At 50.5% G+C, this 12,889-nt stretch overlaps 1 protein-coding gene across 1 annotated transcript in view; it reads right to left on the bottom strand.

Moving 5' to 3' along the window:
- The window catches only part of LOC140453925 (dynein axonemal heavy chain 6-like), a 754,975-nt gene that overhangs the window by 442,666 nt on the left and 299,420 nt on the right, over positions 1-12,889 (bottom strand). Inside the window, exons 27-30 of the mRNA XM_072548780.1 lie at positions 11,491-11,673; positions 9,590-9,771; positions 7,595-7,703; positions 3,477-3,602 (exon numbers count right to left, since the gene is read on the bottom strand). Of these exons, the coding sequence (XP_072404881.1) occupies positions 3,477-3,602; positions 7,595-7,703; positions 9,590-9,771; positions 11,491-11,673 (600 nt within the window). The remainder of the gene's footprint in view (positions 1-3,476; positions 3,603-7,594; positions 7,704-9,589; positions 9,772-11,490; positions 11,674-12,889) is intronic.

Below are 12,889 nucleotides of genomic sequence, written 5' to 3' on the forward strand. Positions count from 1 at the left end.
TGGGGAAAGGCAATTATGATGTGATTGGGCAAGATTTAGGAAGCATAGGATGGGGAAGGAAACTGCAGGGAGTGGGCACAATAGAAACGTGGAGCTTATTCAAGGAACAGCTCCTGTGGGTCCTTGGTAAGTATGTACCTGTCAGGCAGGGAGGAAGTGGTCGAGTGAGGGAGCCGTGGGTTACTCAAGGAGTTGTATCTCTTGTCAAGAGGAAGAAGGAGGCTTATGTTAGGATGAGATGTGAAGGCTCAGTTAGGGCACTTGAGGGTCACAGGTTAATCAGGAAAGACCTAAAGAGAGAGCTCAGAAGAGCCTGAAGGGGGAATGAGAAGTTGTTGGGGGATAGGATCAGGATAAACCCTAAAGCTTTCTCTGGGTATATCAGGAATAAAAGAATGACGAGAGTAAGGTTAGGGCCAATCAGGGATAGTAGTGGGAAGTTGTCTGTGGAATCCAAGGAGTTTGGTAAAACAGATCAGTATTCACATTGGAAAAAGATAATGTTGTTGAGGAGAATCCTGAGATCCAGGCGACGAGACTAGACGGGATTGAGGTTCACAGGGAGGAGGTGTTAGCAAGTCTGGAAAATGTGAAATAGATAAGTCCCCTGGGCTAGATGGGATTTATCCTAGGATTCTCTGGGAAGCCAGGGAGGAGATTGCAGAGTCTTTGGCTTTGATCTTTGTCATCATTATCTATAGGAATAGTGCCAGAAGACTGGAGGATAGCAAATGTGGTTCCCCTGTTCAAGAGGGGGAGTTGAGACAACCCTGGTAATTATAGACCAGTGAGTCTTACTATGGTTGTGGGTAAAGTGTTGGAAAGGGTTATAAGAGACAGGATTTATAATCATCTAGAGAGGAATAAGTTGATTTGGGATAGTCAACACGGTTTTGTGAAGGATAGGTCATGCCTCACAAACCTTATTGAGTTCTTTGAGAAGGTGACCAAACAGATGGATGAGGGTAAACTGGTTGATGTGGTGCATATGGATTTCAGTCAGGCATTTGATAAGGTTCCCCATGGTAGGCTATTGCACAAAATACAGAGGCATGGATTGAGGGTGATTTAGTGGTTTGGATCAGAAATTGGCGAGCTGAAAGAAGACAGAGGGTGGTGGTTGATGGAAAATGTTCATCCTGGAGTTCAGTTATTAGTGGTGTACCACAAGGATCTGTTTTGGGTCCACTACTGTTTGTCATTTTTATAAATGATCTGAATGAGGGCAGAGAAGGATGGGTTGGTAAATTTGTGGATGACATTAAGGGCGGTGGAGTTGTGGATTGTGCCAAAGGATGTTGTAGGTTACAGAGGGACATAGATAAGCTGCAGAGCTGGCAAATGGAGTTTTAAGTGTGAGGTGATAGACGTTGGAAGGAACAACAGGAATACAGAGTACTGGGCTAATGGTAAGATTCTTGGTCATGTGGATGGGCAGAGAGAGCTCGGTGTCCAGGTACATAGATCCCTGAAAGTTGCCACCCAGGTTGATAGGGTTGTTAAGAAGCCATATGGTGTGTTAGCTTTTATTGGTAGAGGGTTTGAGTTTCGGAGCCATGAGGTTATGCTGCAGCTGTACAAAACTCAGGTGCGGCCACACTTGGAGTATTGTGTACAGTTCTGGTCACTACATTATAGGAAGGATGTGGAAGCTTTGGAAAGGGTGCAGAGGAGATTCACTGGGATGTTGGCTGGTATGGAGGGAAGGTCTTATGAGGAAAGGCTGACGGACTGGAGGCTATTTTCGTTAGAGAAAAGAAGGTTGAGAGGTAACTTAATTGAGACATGTAGGATAATCAGAGGGTTACTTAGGGTGGACAGGGAGAGCCTTTTTTCTCAGATGGTGATGACTAGCACGAGGGGACATAGCTTTCAATTGAGGGGTGATAGATATAGGACAGATGTCAGAGAGTTCCTTTACTCAGAGAGTAGTAGGGGTGTGGGATGCACTGCCTGCAACAGTAGTAGACTCACCAACTGTAAGGGCATTGAAATTGAGAGCTGAAGGGCATGTGCTGAGAGACAGACACAGACAGACATAGTCAGACACAGAGAGAGAGACAGATACAGAGACAGAGAGAGAGACACAGAGAGAGAGAGAGAGAGAGAGAGAGACAGAGACAGAGACAGAGAGAGAGAGAGAGAGAGAGAGAACACAAACTAGGGGGAGAGAGAGAGAGAAAAACAGGGGGGAAACACAAACGGGGATGGGGGAAGAGAGAAAGAGAGAAAGAAAGACAGACAGACAAAGAGAGAGACAAAATACAAACTGTACTGCTTGTAATGAGGTCAGCCAGGTGGATCTCAAAGAATCGAAGGTCCCAGATTGGGGTTGTGAACCACTTTGAGAGCTGGCTCTGAGGGAGCTAGGTCAGTGTCAAAGATTCTGCATTTGTGTCAGGAAGGGACTGACCTTGTGCTGGCTGGGCCACAGTCAGTGTGTTCCTGCTGCTGTTGGTTGCTGCTGGTGTTTTGGGGGAACCTGATTCCTGAACTGGCTGAACTATTTAGCCAGCTTGCTAACTGGGATTTCTTTTTTATTGAGGACTGATTTAAACTGATCTAAACTGCCTGATCGACATGGTCAATGTGTTTCAGTTCTGATGAGGGACCTGTTGGCTCACTGGCTGTTTACAGCCTGGGCGTTACTCTTCCCTCTTTCACTTTGAGAGAAGGACGATGCTGATTTTGTGGCAGGGCTTAGCCCTGGCATTCTGGTTCTCTTTGTTTTTTGAATGTGTTTTCACTTTTTTTTGGCCTGAGCCCCTGTGAGCTAATGGACCTTTCCAGATGAACTGTTTCTCTGTGGGTCGACCTGGCCCATTTGTGGGTAGGAAGGGGGTGTTGGGGTGGGGGGGGGATGGTGGGGTCTAGGTTCTGTGTGCTGATTCTTATCTAATTGGACTGTCTCGTCTGTATTTGTTCCTGTTTTGTGATGACTGAAAGAGGGAGTTTGAGGTTTGTCCTCGTTGCCCTGAATGCTGGCTGCACAGTGATGTCTGGGGCCTGGCTTTGCCGCTCCTCTCCCTTGTAAATTGCTGTTTCTCTGTGTACAGCCGTTAAGGTTAACTATTTTGTAAACGGTACAGTTTAATAAAATTAAAGACAAACAAACTGTAATGTCTGGGGTTGTGTTCACTGTGAGAGCTGGCTCTGAGGGAGCTGGAGTGTCTGTGCAGTTAGTTCCCAGGTTAGGGAGAGAGAGAGAAGAAATCACAAGCTGTTCAGAGAAAGAGGAGAGACCAACTACAGAGTAACACAGAGGGGGGGGAGGGGAAGGGAGGGGAGGGAGGACAAGGAAGACCTTGAGGCATTGAAACAAGGGGCACATACCAGGGCATCCGAATGAAACAGCCCGTGATTAAGCATCAAATGTACAATGTCACTCCCCCAGGAGGCGTGATCGGAGTCAGGAGCCCAGCCTAACCCTCACACCTTGTGATTCGAGTGAAATGGGCTCACACAGCAGGATTTACCTCCGCGTATTCCTGCACAATCTGGGTCTCTTCAGCCATGATCTCCTCTTCGTGTTTCACTATGGCCCGAACCTCCTCCATGGCCTCAGTGTCACTTTTAAGTTTCTGCATTAACTGTTCAATCTCCTGCAGGAACGACAGCACTGGTTAGCTATACACCACACAGAGACGTGCGTGCAGTCACACAGACACACACACACACAGACACAGACACAGACACACACACACACGCGGCTGTGTAGTCACACACACACACACACGCGCGTGTGCAGTCACACAGACACACGTGTGTGCAGTCACACACACACACACACACACACACACACATGTGTGTGCAGTCACACACACACACACACCTCCATTATGCACCTGACACCGTCCCATCGGATAACTGTTACTTTTCCTGATTAGTCGCAATACAAACCTCCACCAATCACATCTGAGAAAAGTTGGAGCAGAAAGTGGCCTTTCGGCCCTTCCGTCCTGTTCAGTCTCTCGGTGATGTCATGGTGACTCTCCACCTTTCAGTGTCCCCCTGCCTCCGTTTGTAATCATCCAAACTGTGAAGCGTTCAGTTTCGGCAGGTTCTAGTCAGACTTACTGGGATGGGTTAGCACCGGTATCATTCTGCAGGAACCGTACCTCACCGTCTCTGTGCCGAGGGGGTGCGGTGCTGGGAACAGTACCTCACCGTCTCTGTGCCAAGGGGGTGCAGTGCGGGGAACCGTACCTCACCGTCTCTGTGCCAAGGGGTGCTGTGTGGGGAACCGTACCTCACCGTCTCTGTGCCAAGGGGGTGCTGTGCGGGGAACCGTACCTCACCGTCTGTGTGCCAAGGGGTGCTGTGTGGGGAACCGTACCTCACCGTCTCTGTGCCGAGGGGGTGCTGTGCGGGGAACCGTACCTCACCGTCTCTGTGCCTAGGGGGTGCTGTGCGGGGAACCGTACCTCACCGTCTCTGTGCCGAGGGGGTGCTGTGTGGGGAACCGTACCTCACCGTCTCTGTGCCGAGGGGGTGCTGTGCGGGGAACCGTACCTCACCGTCTCTGTGCCGAGGGGGTGCTGTGCAGGGAACAGTACCTCACCGTCTCTGTACTGAGGGGGTGCCGTGCGGGAACTGTGCCTCACCGTCTCTGTGCCGAGGGGGTGCTGTGCGGGGAACCGTACCTCACCGTCTCTGTGCCGAGGGGGTGACGTGCGGGAACTGTGCCTCACCGTCTCTGTGCCGGCGTGGTGCTGTGCGGGGAACCGTACCTCACCGTCTCTGTGCCGAGAGGGTGCTGTGTGGAGAACCGTACCTCACCGTCTCTGCGCCAAGGGGGTGCTGTGCGGAGAACCGTACCTCACCGTCTCTGTGCCGAGGGGGTGCTGTGCGGGGAACCATACCTCACCGTCTCTGCGCTGAGCGGGTGCTGTGCGGGAATTGTGCCTCACCGTCTCTGTGCCGAGGGGGTGCTGTGCGGGGAACCGTACCTCACCGTCTCTGTGCCGAGGGCGTGCTGTGTGGGGAACCGTACCTCACCGTCTCTGTGCCGAGGGGGTGCTGTAAGGGGAACCGTACCTCACCGTCTCTGTGCCGAGGGGGTGCTGTGCGGGAACTGTGCCTCACCGTCTCTTTGCTGAGGGGGTGCTGTGCGGGGAATAGTACCTCACTGTCTCTGTGCCGAGGGGGTGCAGTGCGGGGAACCGTACCTCACCGTCTCTGTGCTGAGGGGGTGCCGTGCGGGAACCGTGCCTCACCGTCTCTGTGCCGAGGGGGTGCTGTGCAGGGAACCGTACCTCACCCTCTCTGTGCCTAGGGGGTGCTGTAAGGGGAACCGTACCTCACCGTCTCTGTGCCGAGGGGGTGCTGTGCGGGAACTGTGCCTCACCGTCTCTGTGCCGAGGGGGTGCAGTGCGGGGAACCGTACCTCACCGTCTCTGTGCTGAGGGGGTGCCGTGCGGGAACCGTGCCTCACCGTCTCTGTGCCGAGGGGGTGCTGTGCAGGGAACCGTACCTCACCCTCTCTGTGCCTAGGGGGTGCTGTAAGGGGAACCGTACCTCACCGTCTCTGTGCCGAGGGGGTGCTGTGCGGGAACTGTGCCTCACCGTCTCTTTGCTGAGGGGGTGCTGTGCGGGGAATAGTACCTCACCGTCTCTGTGCCGAGGGGGTGCCGTGCGGGAACCGTGCCTCACTGTCTCTGTGCCGAGGGGGTGCTGTGCAGGGAACCATACCTCACTGTCTCTGTGCCGAGGGGGTGCTGTGCGGGGAACCGTACCTCACCGTCTCTGTGCCGAGGGGGTGCTGTGCGGGGAACCGTACCTCACCATCTCTGTGCCGAGGTGGTGCTGTGTGGAGAACCGTACCTCACCGTCTCTGGGCCGAGAGGGTGATGTGTGGAGAATCGTACCTCACCGTCTCTGTGCCGAGGGGGTGCTGTGCTGGGAACCGTACCTCACTGTCTCTGTGCCAAGAGGGTGCTGTGTGGAGAACTGTACCTCACCGTCTCTGTGCCGAGGGGGTGCTGTGCGGGGAACCGTACCTCACCGTCTCTGTGCCGAGGGGGTGCTGTGCGGGGAACCGTACCTCACCGTCTCTGTGCCGAGGGGGTGCAGTGCGGGGAACCGTACCTCACCGTCTCTGTGCCGAGGGGGTGCTGTGCGGGGAACCGTACCTCACCGTCTCTGCGCTGAGGGGGTGGTGTGCGGGAAACCGTACCTCACCATCTCTGTGCCTAGGGGGCGCTGTGCGGGGAACCGTACCTCACCGTCTCTGTACTGAAGGGGTGCTATGCGGGGAACCGTACCTCATCGTCTCTGTGCCGAGGGGGTGCTGTGTGGAGAACCGTACCTCACCGTCTCTGTGCCGAGGTGGTGCTGTGCGGGGAACCGTACCTCACCGTCTCTGTGCCGAGGTGGTGCTGTGTGGAGAACCGTACCTCACCGTCTCTGTGCCGAGGGCGTGCTGTGTGGAGAACCGTTCCTCACCGTCTCTGTGCCGAGGTGGTGCTGTGTGGAGAACCGTACCTCACCGTCTCTGTGCCTAGGGTGTGCTATGCGGGGAACCGTGCCTCACCGTCTCTGTGCCGAGGTGGTGCTGTGCGGGGAACCGTACCTCACCGTCTCTGTGCCGAGGGGGTGCTGCACCAGGAACAGATGGGCCCCTACCATTAACGTTGTCTCATTTGCATCAATGAGCTTCACATGATCTCCCAAATTGCACTCTGCTCCTTACATCTTGACCCTGTTTAAAAGCAGGCTCCCATGTGGTCAATCCAGTGGTCAATGGTAACCACCCAGAATGTAGCTCATGGTGCATTCACTGACTGTAATGTGTTTGACTGTCAAGGGACATTGCTTACTTTCTGTCTTGTTGGAGATGGTTCCCGTTGGGCACTAACATTGTGCTGACACCACCATCTATTACCACTCACTAACTATCCTTGGTCTGATGGTTTGCTGGGACTGCTTTGAGTCAGCCACAGTACTCACTCACTGGTTGGGTAATGTGCTCGGAGACCATTCACCTTGGCTCTTGAGCTAGAATCCAGTGAAATTATACCTGTGCTACACCCCTAGAAACATACTGTCTTCCTTTAGAAATATTTATGCAAAGCTGGAAAGCGTTTTGAAAAATTACAGCTGTGTTGTCTTCCAGGGTCTATCCTGGTTATGAATTGTAGTGCAGCCTGTAAAACGATGGTTTTTCTCCCAATTACACTGAGTCAGTGTCCCATGAAGCCAGCTCTCTGCTACAGGAAACAGTTTCTCCTGAAGTATTCTCTAAAAACCTGACAGTATTTGAAATCTCTCGAGTGAATTTCCCGTTAACTCGTCCTGCTTTAAAGCTACTGTTTATTCACTCATACAACAAGGGCATTGCTGGCTGGCCCAGCATTTATTCCCGCTACCCGCGCCCCCACCCCGCCCCCATCCAGGCAGGTGGGGAGTATTCCATCACCCTCCTGACTTGTGCCTTGTAGATGATGGACAGACTTTGGGGAGTCAGGAGGTGAGTTTTCCCAGCCTCCGCTATAACAATCTTTGACTTGTTGTACAATAACAACATTTGTGGTAACACCATTTGATGGTTCAGGTCAGCTGTTTAGTGAAATCCTGGTGTTAAAGTTGATGGTACCTTGGTTTTCTGCTCGATCTGTGGTCCCAGTGGCACTAACTCTTCCTGCATCTCTCCCACCATTGAGCTGGCTTCTGATAGTTTCAGCAGACCGTTCGCAAAGCGGTTTCTAAAAGAGCAACAGAGGATTTGGAGAACTGGCTGTTACCAAGAATGACTGTCATTGGAGGAACAGTGTCTTCTCACCTTCATACAACTTCCCTTTTAGCTTCACAATCTAGCAGGAGAATTGAACTCGTGGGGCAGGATGATAGGGCACAGAGTTTATAGCCACAGATCACCGTGTCATGTGATTAAAACGAGATCTTACCCAAGCCCTGATGGCTGTGAAGTCTTCCATCTTTTAGAATGGGTTACAGCTTTCGATTCATTAATATCGCAATCCCAGAACTTCTTTTATCACAAAGCTAGTCCCGTTTTTTTGAAAAGCTGTTCCTTGGCTGAAGAAGACTCTGTCCTTGATTTTATTTCAGTGGGGTGATAAACCAGGCCAGGAGACAATCAGTTTGGTGCAGAGATTAAAGAGTATTGAGAGACCTTTTGTTTACATGTAAACGATGAGAATTCAGGCCAAAGTGGTCATGTTTCCAAAGTGACCTGTATAAAGAAAGGGGTGTGGCCAGCTTTCTCGCTGAGCAGTTTAGTTCAGTGAGCTGTGTTACCAGTCTCTCTCTCTCTCTCCCTCCCTCTCTCTCTACCCTTCTACCATCAACCTGTAAGCATTTGTTCCATTTTTTATACTGTCCTTCGAGAGAGTTTGTTTATTGGGACTGTTGTATATAGTCGGAACAGCATAATTAAGTCTCGTTGGATTGGTTGAGTTCTGTCGGGGTTCTTTATTCTGTTCTTCATGTTTCATTGTGTAATTTTGTGAATAATTTTTTTTGTCTGTTTTAAACCTGTCAACCTTAATCTGGGTAATTTTCACTGTATACTTAGTGAAACAAATTGCACGTGCATGTGCACATTCACGCGCACACACACACACACACACAGCCTCTCTCATACACACGTTCTCTCTCATACACTCACACATACACCCCCCACACTCACACCCATGCACAGCCCCTCTCCACCACAGATACAGGCAGACTCTAAGCTCACACCTTCAACACATGGTCTGAGCTGAGAGTTATCTCAAGAAGGTGATTTTAAAGTAGTTCTGGGATTTAGATATTAATGATCCGAAACCTGCACCCCATTCTAAAGGATGGAAGACTTAACAGCAATCTTGGGCGGCACGGTGACACAGTGGTTAGCACTGCTGCCTCACAGCGCCAGAGACCCGGGTTCAATTCCCGCCTCAGGTGACTGACTGTGTGGAGTTTGCATATTCTCCCTATGTCTGCGGGGTTTCCTCCGGGTGCTCCGGTTTCCTCCCACAGTCCAAAGATGGGCAGGTTAGGGTGAATTGGCCATGCTAAAATTGCCCGTAGTGTTAGGTAAGAGGGGAATGGGTGGGTTGCGGGTCAGTGTGGACTTGTTGGGCTGAAGGGCTTGTTTCCACAATGTAATGTAATGTAATCTAGGTTTGTTCAATATATCATTTTAATTGCATGACACAGTGATCTTTTACTACAATCTCTGTGTCTTATGGTCCTCCTTCACTACTACCTGATGAAGGAGCAGCACTCTGAAAGCTAGTGCTTCCAATTAAACCTGTTGGATTATAACCTGGTGTTGTGGGATTTTTAACTTTGTCCATCCCAGTCCAACACCGGCTCCACCACATCATGAAAAATTAAAGATGGTCTTTGGGGGAAAGGAATGTAAAAGATTGTTCCTCACAAGAGACACTTGTGATTTGATTGCCGGGATAATCGGAGGAGTGCTTGGCGGTGTCTGCCAGGGTCATTGGAAGATCTGAGTCACCCTCTCAGTTGTATGAGCTTTCTAACCGTGACAATGGGACTGATATCCAGGTTAGTTCAGGGTTTCTGAGAGCTACTGCTGGCCTGCAGCTGGGAAAGAGCCAATTCCAGAGTGTCGGTTTACCTCGAGTTCAGAATGCCTTTCCTCTTTCTCTTGAGCAGGTCAGAGAAGCCATGAATCAGCTCTAAGTATTTGCTGGGCGTGACGTGGTAGTACCTTCTCATTTGCTGCCAGAATTGTTGTGCTGCCACTGACACACTGTTGTGAATGCTGACGCACGCCATGGTCACACTGCTCTTCAACGCCTGAAGCAACAAGCAGACATCCATTACTGGAGAAAGCAAATCCTCAATGTGCCGCTGGTCCCAAACTAAAACCACAAACAGCTGCAGGTACTCGGCAGCTCCCTGTGGAGACGGCTGGATTGTAACCAGTGTAAAGGGCCAACAACACAACTGCTGCCTGAACACGCTCTGCCAAGGCTCTGTCTCTGAGGCATGATCACCAAATGGCAGGTTGGCTGAGACAATGAGGAGGACATTGTGGCAAATCTATCAAAGCAGGGATTTCTAATGGATGAGACCTGTTAAACTATCCATGGGTTCTGAGTTTTCAGCAATGTCAGGATGGATTGGAGACCCCTCCGTTCTCAGTTCCTGGGTGTCTCCCTCTCACCAGGACGATTGGCTGCGCTGCAGTGAGACGGAGACACCCCAAGGTCAGAAAGAGCCAGGCGTGTCTGAATGAAGGTGCCTGAGCACATCAGGCTGAACCTTGCAGGCTGTCTACACCAGCCAAGAGGACATCAGGAAGGTAGACCGAGTGACTGCCAAACACTTCCTGGGATTGTGGCCACAGGGACTGGACAGCAGGAAGGTCATGGATATATCAGAAGGATTACTTGACTGGAGGAAAGGTTGGGCAGGCCCAGCTTGGAGCTGCTGGTGTGGAGAACAGCAGGAAGGGGCTGGACTGAAACCGACAAGGTTCGGAATGCGGTGGACATGGGATACGTGGAAATGATAGTTCCTCATGGAGGACAATGTTAAACTGGGACCTCCCAGCTACAACATAACCGAACATGACCGAGCACACATTTCAAACAGAGACAAGGAGAATCTTCCCAGACAACGGGTCACAGCTCAATGGAAGCTTTTCCTCAAAATCCAGTGGGATACTGGGACATTTTTAACATAGAGTTGGAGACAGATGGTTGAAAAGCAAAGGGGAGAATTGTTTTCAGGGGAAGATGGGAATGTGGGGGTAACCAGAAAAGCCATGGTCTAATTAAATGGATAGGTAGCCTGTCTGCAGAGCTTGTCTCCTGAGGAATGGGATTGGGATAACAAATAGCAGGATGGGAATGGCAATGGGAAGGTTAGATGGGATGGTGCAATTGGTTAATTGTTTTGAGTCCAGTTAGCCACTGAAAGCTATAATGTGTGCTAAAATGAAAAACTTCTCCTGATTTGAATGAAAGGTTGAACTGAATTGAATTGGGAGATCCACTGTCTGGAGAAGGAAGAAGGGAAAGACGGTCTCTAAGTCGCAGTATTTCAGAGAGCTGTCCCGATGGGCATTTACCACACAAACCGGAATCCCAAACAAAAGCTTCATCAGGGGACAAGGTCAGTCATTAGCAAGTTGTTTTCTTCAATGATTGTTCCTGAACCTATAACGGGCCAATTTCAAGGAATTGGAGAGTTTATGAAAAAGCACTGAGCCCCCAGATAGAAACCACCTTCTTCATCTCGAGAGTAAGCAGTTCCCAATTGTACCTTGTCATTCTATAACGAAAGGCCTCACAAGGCCAGACTCTTGACTGAGTGTGTGTTTACTTTCCCAGGTTGGCTTTTACAGATAGACTGCGTGATGTCGTTTTACCCAGAGTGTAAGAAACTGGTTCTGAGAAAGTCTTTGATGAAGAATTGACAAGAGACCCTATACTCGAGGCGTACCATTTGTAACAAAAGGAAGTGTTTGAACTGTAGGTAGGTACCAGCAGAGCCCAGAATACCACCTACCTCATCAAAATCCACTTGTGTGAAGTAGGTGTTGGCCACTCTGAGCAGGGCCTCTTTGGGCCATTTGTCGTACCAGTCCATGGTGCAACAGTTAACCAGCGAGGGGTTCATTCGGCAACGCAGGCGGAACTTGGAGCCAGCAGGGCTGATCGCCAGGGCGATGTGGAGCTTCTCCTGAACACGCTGGAAGGGGAATGAAGAACATCAGTGCTCAATACTTTGGAGACGGGACAGAGAAGGATTTCCACAATGTTGCCTGGGATGGGGGATTTTATGAAGAAATGTTGGATAGACTGGGTTTGTTTTCCGTGGAATGCAGGTGGTTGAGGGACAACCTGATAGAAGTTTATGAGATGGTGAATGGCATGGATAGAGTGGAAAGTATGAGGCTTTTTCCCAGGATGGAGGGTCAATTACTCAGGGGACACAGGTTCAAGGTGAGAGAGGGGAAGTTTAAAAGAGATATACGAGGCAAGTTTTTCACAGAAAATGTGGTGAGTATCTGGAATGCACTGCCAGAGGAGGTGGTGGAACCAGACACAACAGCAGCATTCAAGACTCCTGGACAAATGCATGAATGGGAAGGGAACAGAGGGATATGGATGTAGGAAGACAGTTTCAGGATGGAAGGGCAAAATGTGTTAGAGCAGGCTTGAAGGGCTGAAGGGCCTGTTCCTGGGCTGTATTGTTCTCTGTTCAGTGACTGCACATCTGGCCATCTGCTTTCCTGCTCTTCCACTTCCAAAACTGATGGACCTTTTTTCTCACCAAGTGTAGGACACAAGGGTCCAGTTTGACAGTCACCCTGAGGCAGGGGACAGCAGCTTCGATGATACTGACAATCTGAGCTCCTTTCTCTCTCCAACCAGCAGCCCAGTGCTGTTACTCACACTCGGAGCTCCCTGAGCTTTCCTGGCAGGGGTTTTTAAAAAAAGGCAGTTGAACTGGGACAAAATGTGACCATGGTAAATAGAGGTTCACATGGGGATCATTTTGGAAAACAAAAGAATTAGGCATGGATAAGGGAAATAGACAAGGTCTTTACCCTGGGGTTGGGGAGTCCAGAACAACAGGGCATAGGTTTAGGGTGAGAGGGAAAAGATATAAAAGAGGGCATCTTTTTCACGCAGAGTGTGATACGTGTATGGAATGAGTTGCCAGAGGAAGTGGTGGAGGCTGGTACAATTACAGCACTCAAAAGGCATCTGGATGGGTATATGAATAGGAAGGGTTTGGAGGGATATGGGCCGGGTGCTGGCAGGTGGGACTAGATTGGGTTGGGATATCTGGTCAGCATGGCCGGGTTGAACCAAAGGGTCTGTTTCTGGGCTGTACCTCTCGATGACTCTAACAGAGCATTGTTTAAATGGAGAGAGACTGCAGAACGCTGCAACTTAAA

This window comes from Chiloscyllium punctatum, chromosome 3, assembly GCF_047496795.1.
Source record: "Chiloscyllium punctatum isolate Juve2018m chromosome 3, sChiPun1.3, whole genome shotgun sequence".
Lineage (NCBI taxonomy): Eukaryota > Metazoa > Chordata > Chondrichthyes > Orectolobiformes > Hemiscylliidae > Chiloscyllium > Chiloscyllium punctatum.